At 46.8% G+C, this 18,622-nt stretch overlaps 1 protein-coding gene across 7 annotated transcripts in view; it reads right to left on the bottom strand.

Annotated features, from left to right (window-relative positions):
• LOC148473245 (uncharacterized) overlaps window positions 1-18,622 on the bottom strand; it is a 50,981-nt gene that overhangs the window by 24,569 nt on the left and 7,790 nt on the right. For 6 of the 7 annotated variants that reach the window (XM_088459867.1, XM_088459868.1, XM_088459864.1 and 3 more), the window contains exons 2-3: window positions 18,267-18,383; window positions 7,357-7,539 (exon numbers count right to left, since the gene is read on the bottom strand). In XM_088459867.1, the coding sequence (XP_088315993.1) occupies window positions 7,357-7,539; window positions 18,267-18,344 (261 nt within the window). In that variant the 5' untranslated portion in view covers window positions 18,345-18,383. Of the gene's footprint in view, window positions 1-14; window positions 109-7,356; window positions 7,540-18,266; window positions 18,384-18,622 lie in introns of those variants that run through there. The other variant, XM_088459870.1, reaches the window with a different exon arrangement.

Here is an 18,622-nt window from a genome sequence, read left to right as displayed (position 1 = left end):
CTAGTAAAATTTACCTTTGTTAACTCTCTTTCTTCAAAGTCCATAGGGTCCACAGGGAGACAATGGGTGTAGGTGGGACCAGACACCAACAGCAAAGCTTTTCAATCCTAGGATGCTCCGGTCCTTTTCCCTATACCCCGCCCACAGCCTGAGAGTAACTCAGTTTTGTTAAACAAGCCCAAGGCAGAAGCAGGAAAGGACCAACAGAAGAAACCCATAGAAGCCAGGCGCCTCAGGGCGTGTGACCTGTGGACCCTATGGACTTTGAAGAAAGCGTTAACAAGGGTAAGTTTTACCATAACTCTCCTTTTTTTCTTCAGGGTCCATAGGGCTCCACAGGGAAACAATGGAGATGTCCCAAAGCAGTTGTTCAAGGGCAGGAATGCTCCTGAGCCAATAGAACCCTATGCCCGAAGGAAGCATCCTGAGAGGCAAATGTATTAAAGGCATAAAACCTAAGAAAGGTGTGGACAGAAGACCAAGTGGCCGCCCTGCATAGCTATTCAGCTGAGACGCCATCCCGGGCTGCCCACAAGAGACCACAGAGCGAGTGGAATGAGCAGATACTGTAGCTAAATACAATACCCTACGGCAGATGCTATAGCCAGAAGAAACTTAGCAGTGAGCCACTTGACATCCACTGATTCCAGGTGTTCGAAAGAAGGTTCCTGAAGTGCTTGGAGCAGACAAAAGCAGAGACCCACACTTTCAGAGGTGCTAGGCGGAGGCTCAGATCCAATCCAGCCTGAAGAAAGGCAAGAATTCTAGACACCTTAAAAACTCGAGAGTCATAGTCTCTCGAGCACACCATTGGAAGTATGTATGCCATATTCTGTGATAAATCCTGTCTGAGGCCGGTTTAAGGGCCCCGAGCATGGTCTGGACCACAGAGCTGGAAAATTCCTTAGCCGTTAGGAGGGATGCCTCAAGAGCCAAGCCGTTAAAGACAGACGGACTAGGTCCAGATGTAGACATGGACCCCGAGACATCCATTCTACTCGTAGGAGGAAGTTGAAGAGGAACATCTATGGAGAGACTTTGAAGATCGGAGTACCAATGACGTCCGGGTAAAGCCGGAGCCATCAACAGGACTGTGCCCCCTTCCTACTTGAACTTTCGAAGAACTCGAGGAAGCAGGGATATTGGGGGGTGGGGAAGACATATGCCAAATGGAAGGTACATTTCACTGACAATACGTCCACAAAAGCTGCGTTGGGGTCCCTGATCCTGGTTCCATATACTGGAAGTTTGTTGTTGTGTCTTGAGGGCATGAGATCCACATCCGGCAGACCCCATTTGTCCACCAGGAGCTGAAAGACTTCTGGATGTAGAGACCACTCTCCTGCATGCATGTCGTGATGGCTGAGGAAATCTGCTTCCCACTTGAGAACTCCCGAGATGAATACTGCGGAGATGGAGTTCGGCCCATGTGAGATTGTGGGACACTTCTGCCACTGCTTTCCAACTTCAAGTGCCTCCTTGGTGATTGAGGACGGCCACTGCCGTAGCTTTGTTGGACTGTACTTGTACTGGCCTGCCCTGAAGAATATTCTGAGCCAGAGTGAGAGCTCTGTAGGTGGCTCGAAGTTCCAAGACATTGACTGGTAACCCTGCCGCGATTGGGGTCCAGCGGCCCTGGAAGGAATGCTTGCCGGTCACTGTGCCCCACCCTCAAAGCCTTGCTTCCGTGGTGGGGAGAGCCCAGTCCGGGATCCAAAAGGGGCAACCCTTGTCTAAATGGAATGTCTGTAGCCACCAGGCGAACCTCCGGGGGAAGGCCCATTGTCTGGGATCGAAGTAGATGGGGTAGCATGTTCCACCTGGAGAGGATCAGCTGTTCTAGGGGCCTGGAGTGAAACGGAGCGAACTCCACCATGTCATTGGTGGACACCATTTATCTCAATGTTTGCATTGCAGCGTGAATTGACATTTTGAAACTGCAAAGCACTCTGCACACTCGATGTTGTATTAATGAGATCTTGTCTGTTAGGAAGATTCTCTGAACCTGAGAGTCCAAGAGGGCTCCTAAACGTAGCATTCTTTGAGAAGACTTTTGCCCAGTGTATCACCCATCGTGCGTTGGTAGGAAGGCAATCGTTACCTGCAGATGGCGGTGAAGAATCTCTCGACGACCTCAGCAAGAGTTCGTCTAAGTATGTAAGTAGTCCGATTCCTTGACGACGAAGGTAGGCTGCCATAACAGCCATTATTTTGGTAAAGACCTGAGGGGCCATTGAGTGGCCAAACGGTAAGCCTGAAATTGGTAATGCTACTGCAGGATAGCAAACCGGAGATATTGTTGATGAGAAGGCACTATAGGTAGGTAAACATCCTGAATGTCCAGAGACACCATGTCCAATCCCCAGGCTCCATAGCTAGGATAAGAGAGTGGAGGGCTTCCACACGTAGCCTGGCCACCCTGATAAACTTCATAGATTTGTTGTTAAGGATGGGCCGATGAGACCCATTGGGCTTCTGAACCAGGAAAAGGGTAGAATAACCCTTGCCTCGTCGTGAGGAGGGGACCGGAATTATTACTGCTGAATTTAGTAAGGACTGAATGACTTTTTGGAGAAGCAGGGCCTTGCTTGGGCTCGATGGAGGTCCTGTGCAAAAGAACTGCTGGGGGGAGGGAGGGGGGGTGATTATCGCCTTAGGAAGGATAGGGTAATATCCATGGGAGACCACTTCTATTACCCAGGCGTCTGATGGAGAGGCCCGCCCAAATCAGGCTGTAAACTTGTCCTCAGACTTGGCAGGAGGACGTCTAGTAGTTCAGGGTTGTTTGGTCCTAGGCTTGGAGGCCTTGGCTGATGCCTGCTGCCGTGGAAAGGACGGACCCATAGCTTTTCCTTGAGGGCGAAAGGACCGAAAGGATGACATCCAAGGCTTTGTATTATATGCAGAAGGCAGGCATGCCATTTTGGAAGTTGACAAAGTAGTCACAATTTTATTTAATTCTGGACCAATTAGGATATCTCCAGAATAAGAAAGAGACTCCAGAGCCCTTTTTGAGTCAGAGTCTGCTTTCCAGTAACGGAGCAAAACAATACGGCGGGCCACTCCCAAAGTGGTAGATATCATGGAGGCCAGGAGAACCGTATCCACAGCTGCTCCTCTCAAGTAGGAGGCTGCATCTCTAATGTGAGATATGTAGGACAGCTGTTCCTTCGAAGAATCAGGGGGAAAGGTCTCTTCTACGGCCTCTGCCCAACTCTCAATGGCTTTTGCCACCCAGGCCGTAGCCCTAGCAAGAAGAGTAATAGCTCCTGTAAGAGAGTATATGGATTTTTGACAAACTTCTATACATCTATCCATCTGTAGTCTCCTTCAAGGAGGTTGCAGTATGAATGTGTAAGGTGGCATTTTTAACCAGACGTGTTACATGAGAATACACTGCTGGGGGAGCTTCTCATTTAGTGCCATCAGTAGCTGGAAGAGGGTTAAAGGAATTTAAACATTTCGGAATATGAAACCTTTTACCGGGCATATTCCATGCTTCGCTCATGTGATCAGATAGCTGGTCAGAGTGAGGAACCGCTGGTAAAACTACCTTTTGTCGTTTAAAAAGTGGTTGTTTTTTCTTAGGAGCAGGTTCTTCATCTTCTATTTTTAAAATAGATTTTACAGCTCACACAAAAGCAGGTATATTTAGTTTAGAGGGTGGCTCCTCTTCTCCTGAGTCAGAGTGTGAGAGGTCTGTGTCTTCTGCCTCCCCATATGATATATCAGAATCAGATAACTGGATGGACTGGGAAGATAAGATTTAGGGCCTGATTCAGACCCACTCGCGAGCGGCTGTCCGCTCGCAAGTGGGTCGATGTTCTGGACTGAGCATGCGCACGACGGAGGGAGCTCCGTCGTGCGCATGCGCCAGACGCGGCGAGCGAAGGAAAGTCCTTCGCTCGTTGTGTCTGATCAAAGGGGGCGTGCTGTCGATGTTGATTGACAGCACGCCCCCTTTGGTAGGCGTGCCACCCTGACGGGGGCGTTCCCACGGGAACGCCACCCGTCAGAAGCCGGCCCACTGACATCACTAGTGATGTCAGTGGGAGTGATTTTGGCTCTGATAGAGCCAAAATCACTTCGGAGCTTGCGGTTGAAAACCTCAACCGCAGGCTCCGGCTCACAGTTTCGATGGTCGCGATGGTCACGACCATCGCGGCCATCAAAATGCACGCTCGTATAGCCTGTGGGTGGTGACCCACAGCTATACGAGCGTCCAGGAGGACGCTCCATTTTCATGGAGGCCGGCTCTCATTCAGAGCGTGCGCTCTGCTCAGAGCGTACGGCTCTGAATGAGGGCCTTAGTAGGTAAAGGTTTTTCCTTTTGCAGTGTTTGCTGAAAAACTGTAGAGCAGTGGTAGCCAACCCTGGTCCTCAAGAGCTACCAACGGTGCATGTTTTGTAGGTCTCCTCACAGAATCACAAGTGATATAATTAGCTCCACCTGTGGATCTTTTCAAATGTGTTAGTTAGTAATGAATACACCTGTGCACCTGCTAGGTGGTCTGGAAAACGTGAACTGTTGGTAGCTCATGAGGACCGAGGTTGGCTACCCCTGCTGTAGAGGTATTAGCCAAACTCTGTACTGAGGTAGACAGTAAGTCTATCCATAGGGGAGGCAAAGGATTTGCAGGGAGTATCTGCTGTAGCCATCCCACAGGGGGGGCGCTACTATGGGGACTGTGTCCGCAATCTTTGCCAGCACCTGAGAAAAGACAGCCCAGGATGGGTCATGAGGAGGAAACACCGGGGGCTGAGAAGCAGCATCAGCCTGCTTGTTATTCTTTCCTCTGCCAGACATAGCCACAAGAATAATAAAATACACAGTATGATACAATGCAGTGAACACCCTGTAGTATGTGTAATACGGCAGTGTGTAGTGAGCAACCACTATATAATATGTGATAGCCCTCACAATTACATAGGAGATGTGAGGTACAATGAACCCCCTATACCTTAGTATGTCAGGGTATAGTAGGCAAGTCGCATACAAATGCAGAAAAACACTGTATATCTCTGCAATGGGCACTACAATCAACTACATAGACAGCAATGGCTGGTAGGATATAGCGCTGTATAACCTGGCCCGTGGGAGAGGTATACAAGGAGACTGGACCCATGGTTCCCAGAGACCTGTGAGGCAGAAAATGTCTGGCGTCGGAGGGTGAGGGAGGAGCATCTCAGGGAACGGCTAGACCGCAGTGGAATGAAGCCCTGAGCTGGAGGAGGGGCTGCAGGGAGAGCGCCTTCTGCCCGTGCTGACGTTAACCACCGGGTCCCCTGGCCTCTAAATATGCCCTGCGCCAGTATATTAATGCCCCGGTGGTCTAATGGGAGTCGTGGGCGCACCAGTGTCCACATCAGTGCCTCCAGTCCGTCTCCTAAGAACGGAGGATAAACTGCGTAAAGACGCGGGGCCTTGCTTTACCTGTCCCTTGGATTCCTGGCTGCAGTCCGGTGTCAGGGAAGCCAGCAAGATGGTCTTCCTCAGGCCCCGCCAGGAGTACCTAGTCAGGGTTTGGTGTCACGGCGCCATGAAGGGGTGATGGAGCAGCAGTGCAGACGTCCAAAACACTAGAAATAAAAATAAATCATAAAAATAAGCTTGGGCTGCTTGAAGCAGCCCCACTGTTAAAAATGGTGGTCCAGTTCCTGCCGGACACCAACGAAACTGAGTTGCCCTCAGGCTGTGGGCAGGGTATAGGGGAAGGACCGTAGCATCCTGGGTTCGAAAAGTTTTGCTGTTGGTGTCCATTCCTCCAGGTCCCACCTACACCCCATTGTCTCCCTGAAGAAAAAAAAAAAAAAAAGATATTACATCAGTTACAAAAGAGCGCATTTTAATCTATCTCTAGTACTGCATAATTCTTCTTATAGGCCGGATATTCTCTCATAAGGGACCCAGCAAATAAATGGACCCAAAAGATGAAGAAAAAAAGACAATCTAGCGTAATAATTTTTGTAAAACTCAAATAGATAAAAGCACTGATAAAAACAAGAATTGCAACAGTCAAAAATCACAGCAGTGGTACACACTGCCTGACAGAGGTTTAAAGTTTGACCGCCTTGGACAGCGGAAGGTGGCTCCCAGAATAGCACCCCTTTGTCCTGTCCAGAGTCCTCCAGTAAAAGTATGCATTATGCACACCGCATCTGTTCCTTACACCTGTTGCAGCTGACACGTTTAGATTGCTGTACAATCTTGACAATCGGCTTTGAGAAAGATTGTACAGCAATCAAAATGGGTCAGCGGCAACGGGAGTACGGAACAGATGCTGTGTGCATAATATGGACTTCCACTGGAGGAGCTTTGTGCAGCACAAAAGGGGTGGTAGAGCCAACTTTTAATGTCCAAGAAGTTCCAACTTTGGAGCTCTGGTAGGCAGTCTGTACAACTGCTGTGATTTTGTGTGTTGCCTTTCATTTCTATGTGAGCGTTTTTATCTATTATTAAGTCTACAACTGTAATAAATGGTATCATACTAGATCATCTTTTTCTTTATCTTTTGGGTTCATTTAACTGCTGGGACCCTAATGAGAGAATATGCAGTCTGCGAGAAGTAATAGGTAGTACTACATATTGAATAACAGTCACTTTTTAACTGTCTGAAGAGTAAGGGCATTACCTTAGGGGAACCGCTAAGGAACCTCTGAAAGTGGTGTGAATATACCTCACTAAACTATACTATACTATAGAGGGTGAGGTGTACTAAGCTCTGAAAAGTGTTAACCTGGAGAGTGATAAATGACCAACCACTCAGCTCCCAACTGTCATGTTACAGGCTGTGGGGTCTATTTACTAAGCTATGTTAGGACTGGAGATAAAGTGAATGGTGATAAGGTACCAGCCAATCAGCTCCTAACTGCCATGTCACAGGCTGTGTTTGAAAATTGCCAGTTAGGAGCCGATTGGCTGGTACCTTGTCACCGTTCACTTTGTCTCCTAACACAGCTTAGTAAATAGACCCCTGTGTTTGAAAAATGACAGGTGGGCTCTGATTGGCTGGTGGTTTATCACTCTGCAGAGCTTAGTACATCTGGCCCTGGGACTTGATTTCTGGACAAATGTATTCCTTTCCTAAGATAACACATATAGGTTATAGGTTGAATAAACTGCCTTATTACCTAATACACTGCGATTTGTTATCGTTTTATGTTTTGTTTTTGAAGGAAGACTGTCAGCAAACCGGAAAGAAGCAGATAAGAGAATACCTGTAGTAGCAGCACCATTGCGCTCAGATGTAATATTCATTTTTATTTACCATTATCTTATAGGAACCTGACAGACAATAATACAGTCATCACCCATCCCCTGGTGTTACTGTAGAATGTCCCATTCCCAGCAGTCACCTCTCCAGTCAGCAGCTGAATGATCTTGTTGGTGAGTTCCAGGATCTTCTTGTCATTGTCTCTCTCATGTATCAGTGAGTAAGGTGGAGGCTCCATGATGGGGCTCTGGGTCCTGCTCCAACCTCCTGATGAACAGGAGCCAATGGGTGTGATCATGCTGGCACACTTCACTACAGCGTAGTCCTACAAGATATAATATATATAACATTTCATATATTTTCTTATGTGTGTAATAATTACATACATATATATATATATATATATATATATATATATATACACATATATACATATACATACACACACACATACATACACGGGTTATGGTAAAACTTGCCTTTGTTAACTCTCTTTTTTTCGAAGTCCATAGGGTCCACAGAGAGACCTTGGGGTGTAGGTGGTGGTTGAGGACCGGGCACCACACAGTTAAAGCTTTCAGCTCCCAGGATGCACTGGTCCAACCCCCTACACCCTGCTCCCGAGCCACCTCAGTTTGTGACAAGCCAAAGGCCGAAGGAGAGGAGAGAAGGAAGGCTGGTACACACAAGAATCACACTCGCACGCAGAAGAAGGAGACGGGAAACCGATGACCAGAAACATAGCCCATATGAAACCAGGTGAGTCAGGGCGGGTGCCCTGTGGACTTCGAAGAAAGAGTTAACAAAGGTAAATTTTACCATGACGCTCATTTTCTTCTTCAGAGTCCATAGGGAGACCTTGGGGATGTTCCAAAGAAGTAATTTAAGGGTGGGGATGCTCCTAAACTGAGTGGAGAATCTGGCGCCCAAATGAAGCATCCTGAGAGGCAAATGTATCAAAGGCATAAAACTTCAAAATGTATGGACAGAGGAATACGTGGCCGCCTTACAAAGCTGTTCAGCTGAGGCACCATGGAGAGCTGCCCACGAAGGACCCACAGAGTAGAGTGAGCAGTAACAGTAGCCTGTACAGGAAGGCCTGTCTGCGTGAAAGCCTGTGAGATAGTCATGCGTAGCCATCTAGCCAATGTCCGTTTGGTGGCTGGCCATCCCTTCTTGTGAAATCCATAGAGTACAAATAAGGAGTCTGATCTCCGAAGGGAACTGGTACGGTCCACGTATATCCTGAGGGCACGGACCACATCCAAGGAGGCCTCACCTGCCAATAGGTCTGGTGATTGAAAGACCGGGACTACAATTTACTTATTAATGTGGAACTAGTAACTACTTTAGGATGGAAACCAGGGAGAGTCCGAAGCACAGCCCTGTCCTGTTGGAATATCAGAAATGGGGAGCAACAGGAGAGCGCCCCTAAAGCAGACGCCATAGCCAGAAGAAAAAGTCTTCGCTGTGAGCCACTTGAGTTCCACAGAATCCAGGGGTTCAAAACGAAGAACCCTGGAGGGCACGAAGCACTACTGTCAAATCCCATGGAGACACTGGAGGGACAAAGGGAGGTTGTACATGGAGGACACCCTGGAGGAAGGTGTGAACATCCGGAAGTGGAGCAAGTCTACGCTGGAACCAAATGGATAGAGCAGAGAATTGCACTCTTTCAGTGAGTCCAAGGTCCAATCTTGCTTGAAGGAAGGCCAGGACTCTGGAAATCCTAAACACTTAGGGGTCGTAGCTTCTGGTACAACACCATTGGAAATATGTATGCCACAATCAGAGCTAGAGAATCTTTTGGACCTCAAGAGGGATGTCTAAAAGAGACACGCCATCAAAGACAGATGACCCAGGTCTGGGTAAAGGCAAGGACCCTGAGACAACAGGTCCAGTCGTTGAGGCAGCAGGAACGGAAAGTCGATGGAAAGACTCCGAAGGTCTGAGTACCAATGACGTCTGGGCCACGCTGGAGCCACCAGCAGGAAAGTGCCTCCGTTTTGTTTGAACTTCTGAAGAACTCGAGGAAGAAGTGAGACTGGAGGGAATAGGTATGCAAACTTGAAGGTCCAATTCACTGATAATGTATCTACAAAGGTTGCCTCGACATCTCGTTTTGGAACCGTACACTAGCAGTTTGTGTGTTGGGAGGCCATGAGGTCCACCTCTGGAAGGCCCCATCTACTCACTAGGAGTTGAAAAACCTCTTGATGAAGAGACCATTCCCCGGGATGCCCCTTCGTGACAGCTGAGGAAGTCTGCTTCCCAATTGAGAACTCCCGGAATGAACACCGCAGAGATGGCCGGAAGGTGACCCTCGGCCCATGTCAGAATACGTGACACTTCTGTCATTGCTGCCTGCCTCCTTGATGGTTGATGCAAGCCACTGTTGTCGGACTGTACCTGTACAGGTTTTCCGTGAAATATGTTCTGGGCCAGTATGAGGGACTTGTAGACAGCTCGCAGTTCCAATATGTTGCTTGACAGGGTTGATTCGACCGATGTCCAGCGACCCTGAAAGGAGTGTGGACCGGTCACTGCGCCCAAGCCCTGGAGACTGGCGCCCATTATTAGGAGTACCCAGTCCGGGATCCAAAAGGGGCGACCCTTGGTTAGATGAGATGTCTGTAGCCACCAAGAGAGGGACAGATGCACCTTCGGAGGGAGTACCATTGTCTGAGCTTTGATCCAATGGAGTAACCCGTTCCACCTGGAGAGGATCAACCTTTGCAAAGGCCTGGAATGGAACTGAGCATCGAAGGTGGACACCATGGATCCCAGAACCTGCATTGCTGAGTGGGTCAACACCCGGCGACTGTGGAGACATCTGCGCACTCCTAGTTGAAGTGTGGAGATCTTGTCTGATGTCAGAAAGATGCTATTATCCCGAGAATCCAGTAGGGAGCCCTGATGAATCATTCTCTGTGAGGGATTCAGGGAGGACTTATTCCAGTTCAACCACCATCCGTGCTTGTGAAGGAAAGCAAAGGGTAGCCGTAGATGGCGGTGAAGCACTTCTGGGGATCCTGGAGGAGGAGGTTGTCCAGATATGGTAACAGTCGGACACCCTGACCACCCAGGTGGGCCGCCATGATAACCATATTTTTGGTAAACACCCATGGAGCTGTGGATAGTCCAAAAGGGCAGAGCCTGAAATTGGAAGTGTTGCTGTAGTATAGCAAATCGGAGATATCGCTGATGTAAGGGCACTATAGATACATGCAAGTACAAATCCTGAATATCCAGAGATACCATAAAGTCCCCAGACTCCATAGCTAGGATGATAGAGCGTAGTGTTTCCATCCTGAGATAGACTGACTGGCAAACTTACCCCTGCTTGCAGCAAGGACTGTATGGCTTTCTAGATTTGTAAGGCCTTGCTTGGGTCTGAAGGAGGGCCTGTGTAGAAAATCTGGTGGGTCGGCCGTTGAAGAAATGAGAGGGCATACCCGTGAGACCACTTCTCTTACCCAAGCATCCGTGGTGGTTTGCCACCAGCACTGGGCAAACTGAAGAAGTCAGCCTCAGAGGGCGGCCTGTCCTGTCAGGCTGAGGGCTTATCCTCGGATTTTGAAGCAGGGCGTCTGGTGGTCCAGGCCTGCTTGATTCTGGGCTTGGCGGCCCTAGTGGAAGCCGACTGCCTAGGAAAGGACTGACCTATAGGTTTTCCTCGAGGACGAAAGGACCTAAAAGATGTAGTCCGAGGCTTTGCTGTAGTAGTTGCTGAAGGCTGAAATGCAGTTTTTGATGCCGCCAATGTGGTTACAATCTTGTCAAGGTCTGGGCTAAACGAGATCTCCCCATTGTAGGGTAACACTTCTAGGCCTTTCTTGGAGTCCGCGTCTGCCTTCCATGAGCGTAGCCACAGTGTACGCGGGCAGACACTGCCGTGGCAGAGACTCTGGAGGTTAAGAGACTGGCATCCAATGTTGCTTCTCCAATTCAAGAAGCTGCATCTCGTATGCGAGCAACGAAAGACATCTGATTCCTAGAAGCATCTGAGAGAAAAAAAAAAAAAAAGTCTTCAAGTGCATCAGTCAAGCTCTCTATAGCTTTAGCTACCCATGTAATAGCCATGGTCGGATGGGCAACAGCCCTTGAAAGAGAGTATATCGATTTAAGGCAAGATTCAACCTTTCTATCCGTAGGGTCCTTTAAAGAGGATACTGTAGTGATAGGCAACGTATCGTTTTTATTAAACGCGTAACATGCGAATCCCGTTCAGGGGGAGTCTCCCATTTTGAACAGTGAACCGCAGTAAATGGATAACAGGTCATCAAGACTTTTTGGGGCTGAAACTTCTTACCAGGCGACTGCCAGGCTGCCGTCATGTGTTCAGCTAACTGATCCGATAGAGGCAATTCTGCTGAAGCCGCTTCCTGTCATTTAAACAGTGGGTGCTTTGATTTAGGGGCTGGCTCGTCATCTTCTATTAGTAATATGGATCTAACCGCTCGCACCAAGGCAGGAATATTAATTTTACACTGACTCTTGTCCTCCCCCGGACGACACTTCAGAATCCGAGAGCCGCGTGGACTGTGAATATAACACAGGATGCTTAGAAGGTTTACTGGGTAAGGGCTTTTCACCTTGCAACACAGTTGGAACGGGTGTAGAGGTAGCCACCAGACTCTGGACCTCATTCAGAGCCGCTCAAGACCATCGGGGCTTGCGACGAGACCCTTGTGGTAGGGTCTCGTCTACCACAAGCCCAAGTGAGCTTTCGGCTCTATTAGAGCCGGAAGCTCACCACTGACATCACGAGTGGTTAGTGGGGCCGCCCCCAAACGGCAGGCGTTCTGTCGGAAACGCCTCCATTTGTGTAGCCACCCCCCCTGCCCGCCTACAAAACGGGGCGAGCTGTCAATCACCACCCCTTTTGTAGTGAGTCCTGGAGCAAGAGAATCTCTCTCTCGCTCTGGGGCTTGCGCACGTGCAGTGCGGCCGTTGCGCGTGCACAGGGCCTCAACATCGACCCGCTTGCGAGCACATAGGCGCTTGCGAGCGAGTCTGAATGAGACTCTCTGTACCGAGCTAGAGGGAGTAGGTCTACCCATGGAGCAAGAACAGGCGATACCTGTATTGCCTGAACCTGTTGTGGCAACCCCAGAGGGGGAGTATTACGGCCTGCTGTGGTGACCCCATAGGGGGAATTACAGTCGATACCGCTATGCGGTCCGCAATAGTAGCCAGCACCTGAGAAAAGGAAGCCCAGGAGGATGGGGAAAGGGGGGGGGGGGGTCTGATGGACCTGGTGGAGTATAACATTTAAAACATAACCCATCTTGTATCAAATCCTCCTCACTTAAGCCAGCAGCACAGCAGTATGGGTGCAGATGCTTGCTTGCTACTCTTGCCTTTGCTAGACCTAGTTGTAGAGTAGTGTAGCACACAATATGGCACTGTGTATAATGCAACCACTGGGTATGTAGAATACAAGTGGGAATGCAACATACTGATCCTAGGCTTGGGCAAGCTGCAGGAGTGCACAGCACAAATATGTACTGTATATGACAACACTCACCAATACATTAATTGTTGAGATGTGAGGTACTGGGAAAAACCCTGAATACACCTGTATGTTAGGACAAAGTCAGAAAAATAGGCAAAGATATGCTGACAGTATAGAGAAATAAACAGAAACGCAGTGCTAGCATAAGTCACATACAATGCAGAAATACAATAGAACTGCAGAATGGCACTACAGTCAACTACACAGATTCTGTGGTCAGTGACTCAACATCTGGTAGGCTATCGCGCTACATAACTTGTCTCCAGGGAGAGTGTATGTAGGGGGACCAGACCCTGCGTTTCCCTGAGAGCGCATGGTCAGAGGAGGAGAGCAGTTCAGGAAAGTGAGACCTCAGAGGAATGTCACCCTGACCTGAGGGGAGGGGCCGCTGTAATGGGGAAAGCGGACATCCTCATGCTGATTTTTTAACCACAGGGACGCTGGATTCCTGCTCCATATGTACCCTAGTGGTCTAGCGGATCACTGCGGACAAAGCCTGTGTTCTCTCGGCATATCCGGTCTGTCCCCTGAGACTGGAGGTATGACTGTCAATCCGCGGGTCACCATGAGCAATGACCCGCCTTACCTGTTCCCTTGTGTCCGTCTGCGGGGCAGGCCAGTGAGGACCCCGGGATGCCCACTGAAAAACTCAGCCGAAGCTGGCATTGCGGCACCCAGAGGACAGTCTGCTGCTGCTCGCTCAACAGAAAAAGTATAAAAAAAAAATATATATCATAAAATAAAAGCTTTTTGGGCTGTCTTATCAGCCCACTGCATAATGGCGACCCGACTCCGGCCGGGCACCGACTAAACTGAGGTGCCTCTGGCTCGGGGGCTGGGTATAGGGGGTTGGACCAGTGCATCCTGGGAGCTCAAAGCTTTAACTGTGTGGTGCCCGGTCCTCAACCACCATCTACACCCCAAGGTCTCCCTGCAGAGCCCTATGGACCCTGAAGAAGTTATTTTTTTTTAACACCCACTTGCAATAAATGTGAATATACAATATGAGGGAGATGTGTCAAACCTTCTCAAGAGGACAGGTGGATAAGTATCCCATAGCAACCAGTTTCTGGCTATTTATCATGGTACATACTATTAAAATTATAGCTGCTTGGTTGCTATGGGAAACTTCTCCGCTTATTGTATTTGGAAGGTTTAATACATTTCTCCCTATATGTTGGAAAAAATAAAACTAAAAATAAAATCACAGCTGACAGCTTCCTAGATTAAAGAGTTAGGGCAGGTAAACAAATTACACATGCAATGGCGGGAGGAGAGAATGATGGGAGAACAAGTAATACAACAAGACGGTGATACAAAGAGACATTATTATCAAAGACAGAAAACCACATCATTTTCCTCAATTTGAGGATGTAATTATTGCATAACCACCTATACAGTTAGGTCTATATCTGAGCCCTCTGCTTGTACAGTGACTTTCCCGCTATAAAAAAAGTCCTTCCACCAATCAAACATACAAGCTCTCTCCATCAGATTCATCTGAACTTGAATATCAAGCATAAGGTGCGTACACACGGTACGATTAAAATGCACGATATGAATGATAACGATGTCGATCATACAGTTATCGTTCATTTTGTGTACTTTGGGTGCCTCCAACCCACCAACGACCTGCAGGTAGATATAAAGATATCGTCCATCGACCGTGCATGCAGGCCAACCTGGTCGATATCAATCAGGTTAGTATAGGGACCTGCGATCAATGATCGTGGGTAAATAGCCATCATTAGTGGTGTTCTGGATGATCGATATCGATCATCCAGCACACCCGGGAGATCGTTAAACGATATCGTTAACGATCGTCCTGTGTGTATACACCTATAGAAAAGGAGAGAACTTGCTTACGATTGGTGGAGGAACTGCCTTTGAAGGAGAGGTGGCAGGTGGGGAGTTGACTTGGACGGTACACCTGTGGAACCATAATACAGGTTTCCTAAAGAGGAGCTCAGAGAACAACAACCTCCTGTGCAACAGAAGGGCAAAATTAAAATGTAAAAATACGGCCCATTCATTAAAATTAAGTGGGTTTTTTTTACAGAAGCACCGCTTGACTTGGTTAGTTCTGTAAGAACCATTTCTAGATTTCATTAGACTGGAACATTTTGTACTGGATAATAAATGCCAAATATGGGCTGAAAAGGAACACCTCTATTTTGCCCAAACATTGTATTAATGGTCTACTTCTTTCTAAATCACAAAGTTTGTTTATAATAAAAGATTATGGGAAAGATTTCTGGACTGCAAAACCTGACACTAATATAAATATATATATATATATATATATATATATATATATAAATATATAATGGGAGGTGCTACCTGATGAGACTAATTGCAGGCACAGAAACAGACAAATCTCAGGTGCACAACTCCAAATTATTAATAATATATATAAATGCAATAAAATTTTGCAATCAATAGAGGTTTTTAGCATAATCATGGCCAAGGTTATGGGCCTACCCACCATATCCAGGTAACCTCTTTCGGGTAGGTCCCTAACAAGGGTTAAAATGTGTTATAAAGGAAAATGTGTTATAATGCAGTGCCCCGAGACAGCTCAACCAACGCAATCCAGGGGGATTCACGCCCCAAAAATGAACCCTTCACTGTGTGTTTAATATATATGTACTTCACTTTTTATTTTCATTCTTAATATGCAGCTGCTCCTAACTATCTCTTTACACTGCACTTTTCTTACTATGGTGGTGCCCTGGGGCAGCTTGGCTGGGCCAGTTTTGGGGGGTCCTGCGCTCTGGATTTGAACCCTAGTATGTTAGGGACCTACCCGAAAGGTTACCTGGATATGGTGGGTAGGCCCATAACCTTGGCCATGATTATGCTATGTTATTGCATTTATATATATTATTAATCATTTGGAGTTGTGCACCTGAGATTTGTCTGTTTCTGTGCATCTAAAAAAGTTCCCACTTTCAAGTGACAGTTTTCATAAAACAGTTCATTCTGCATTTAAATTTTTTTTTCTATTCACTTGGTTTATTTCAAAAGTTATGGGTCTTCTGTGACTAAAATAAATGTTTGACCCACTAGCGGCTCTGCAACAATTATATTCATTAAATTATAAACCAGGAATATTCCACATGCTGCTGTGGAATTACACATCCCAGCATGCTGTGCCAGTAGTAACATGCCCTAATAGCTGAACTATGGCATGTCCATATGCATGTTGACTACCACTGTGATAAACTTTCTCCAGTGATGACATTAATTTAAATAGAAAAATGTATATGCAACAAAAAAAATAAAAATAAAAGCATTTAAGGGAAAAAAAATAAAGTGGAAATAAATGCATATTATTGGTTAGGTGCACTTTTATTTAAAGATAATTACATTTTGCAAGTGTTTCGATATACAGTGCATCTGCAAAGTATTCACAGCGCTTCATGTTTTCCACATTTTATTATGTTACAGTCTTATTCCAAAAAGAAATAAATTCATTTTTCTCCTAAAAATTCTACACACAATGCCCCATAATGACAACGTGTAAAATGTTTTGAGATTTTTGCAAATTGAATAAAAAAAAAAGAAATCCCATGTAAAAACAGTAAGTAAAGCTCAAAATTGAGCTCAGGTGCATACTGTTTCCACTGATCATCTTTGAGATGTTCCCACAGCTTAATTGGAGTCCACTTGTGGTAAATTCAGTTGATTGGACATGATTTTGAAAGGCATACACCTATCTATATAAGGTCCCACACTCGACAGTGCATGTCAGAGCACAAACCAAGCATGAAGTCCAAGGAATTGTCTGTAGACCTCCGAGACAGGATTGTCTCGAGGCACAAATCTGGGGAAGGGTACAGAAAAAGATCTGCTGCATTGAAGGTCCCAATGAGCACAGTGGCCTCCATCATCCGCAAATGGAAGAAGTTCAGAACCACCAGGACTCTTCCTAGAGTTGGCCGGCCGTCTAAACTGAGCGATCACGGGAGAAGGGCCCAGGGAGGTGACCAAGAACCCGATGGTCACTCTGTCAGAGCTATAGCATTCTTCTGTGGAGAGATGAGAACCTTCCAGAAGGACAACCATCTCTACAGCAATCCACCAATCAGGCCTGTATGGTAGAGTGGCCAGACTGAAGCCACTCCTCAGAAAAAAACACATGGCAGCCCGTCTGGAGTTTGACAAAATGCACCTGAAGGACTCTCAGCCCATGAGAAACAAAATTCTCTGGTCTGAGACAAATATTGAACTCTTTGGCGTGAATGCCAGGCGTTATGTTTGAAGGAAACCAGGCACCGCTCATCACCAGGCAAATACCATCCCTACAGTGAAGCATGGTGGTGGCAGCTTCATGCTGTGGGGATGTTTTTCAGCGGCAGGAACTGGGAGACTAGTCAGGATAGAGGGAAAGATGAATGCAGCAATGTACAGAGACATCCTGGATGAAAACCTGCTCCAGAGCGCTCTTGACCTCAGACTGGGGCGACTGTTCATCCTTCAGCAGGACAACGACCCTAAGATCACAGCCAAGATATCAAAAGTAGTGGCTTCAGGACATCTCTGTGAATGTCCTTGAGTGGTCCAGCCAGAGCCCAGACTTGAATCACATTGAACATCTCTGGAGAGATCTGAAAATGGCTGTGCACAGACGCTTCCCATCCTGATGGAGCTTGAGAGGTGCTGTAAAGAGGAATGGGCGAAACTGCCCAAAGATAGGTGTGCCAAGCTTGTGGCATCATATTCAAAAGACTTGAGGCTGTTATTGCTGCCAAAGGTACATTAACAAAGTATTGAGCAAAGGTTGTGAATACTTATGTACATGTGATTTCTTAATTTTTTTTTATAATTTACATCTGCAAAAATCTCAAAAAAACTTTTTACACGTTGTCATTATGGGGTATTATGTGTAGAATTTTGAGGACAAAAATGAAATTATTCCATTTTGGAATAAAGCTGTAACATAACAAAATGTGGAAAGAGTGAAGCGCTGTGAATACTTTCCGGATGCACTGTATAATCTGTCCACATACATCCACATTTTGTCTTCCTTGCCTTATGAACTAGTCCCTGAGGAAATCAGGATATTTGTTAATTTCCGCATTTTTATCTTTTCTTAAAATAAAATCTGCTTGTTTTCCTGGAATAACCGGAATACTCACATTGGTAGGAGACCACCTTGGCTCCGATGAGAACAGACATTTGTCCTGCAAAGGTGCCTATCTGCCTACAAGGTGGGCTGGGATGTGCCATGATGAAGTTCCCCCCCAGATCTGTGATCACTGAGCGGACCTTGATGAAACGACTGACTACACTAGTAATCAAGAGGGGCTTGTAGATAGCTGGGCGGAAGACAAAAGGTTGGTGCTAAGGGGGTTATCTTGTTCTAGGTCATATGTACAAGTTTAAATCAAGATGTATTCTTTGTGAACCTACAACTCTCTCATGAAACTTGGACAGAGAGGTCACAATTTTGTCAGGGCCTTACTACGTAACAACCCTTGACTTCACAGCTCGGAGTTTTGTGGCCTTGTAACAAACCCAGAATGTCTCACCTCCCCAGTCAGCAAGTGGAGGATCTCCAGAGTGAAATGCAGTACCCTCTCAGATATGCCATCTTTGTCCATGTCCATCTTTTAGTTGTCAGATGTTCATATGCTAGGATACAGTCTCTGTAAGGAGAGAGAATATATTTTTATAAGCACATTATTACAAATATAATGGGGGCAATGTTTTACCACACCCTATCTCACATCTAAAGTGATTGGAGATCGGGGTGCGATATTCAATTGTTTTTGGGCACCCATGCATATCGCGACAAAATAGACTGGGTTTATCCGCGTAAAGTGGCTAAACCTGTATAAAGTCCTGCTTTGAGCACCCACTTATCGCATGTTTCTGCTCGCCTGCC

Source organism: Taudactylus pleione, unplaced genomic scaffold (genome assembly GCF_031769625.1).
Source record: "Taudactylus pleione unplaced genomic scaffold, aTauple2 ptg000946l, whole genome shotgun sequence".
NCBI lineage: Eukaryota > Metazoa > Chordata > Amphibia > Anura > Myobatrachidae > Taudactylus > Taudactylus pleione.
Note: the sequence above shows the minus strand (reverse complement) of the source record. Positions and strands in the feature narration are given on the sequence as shown.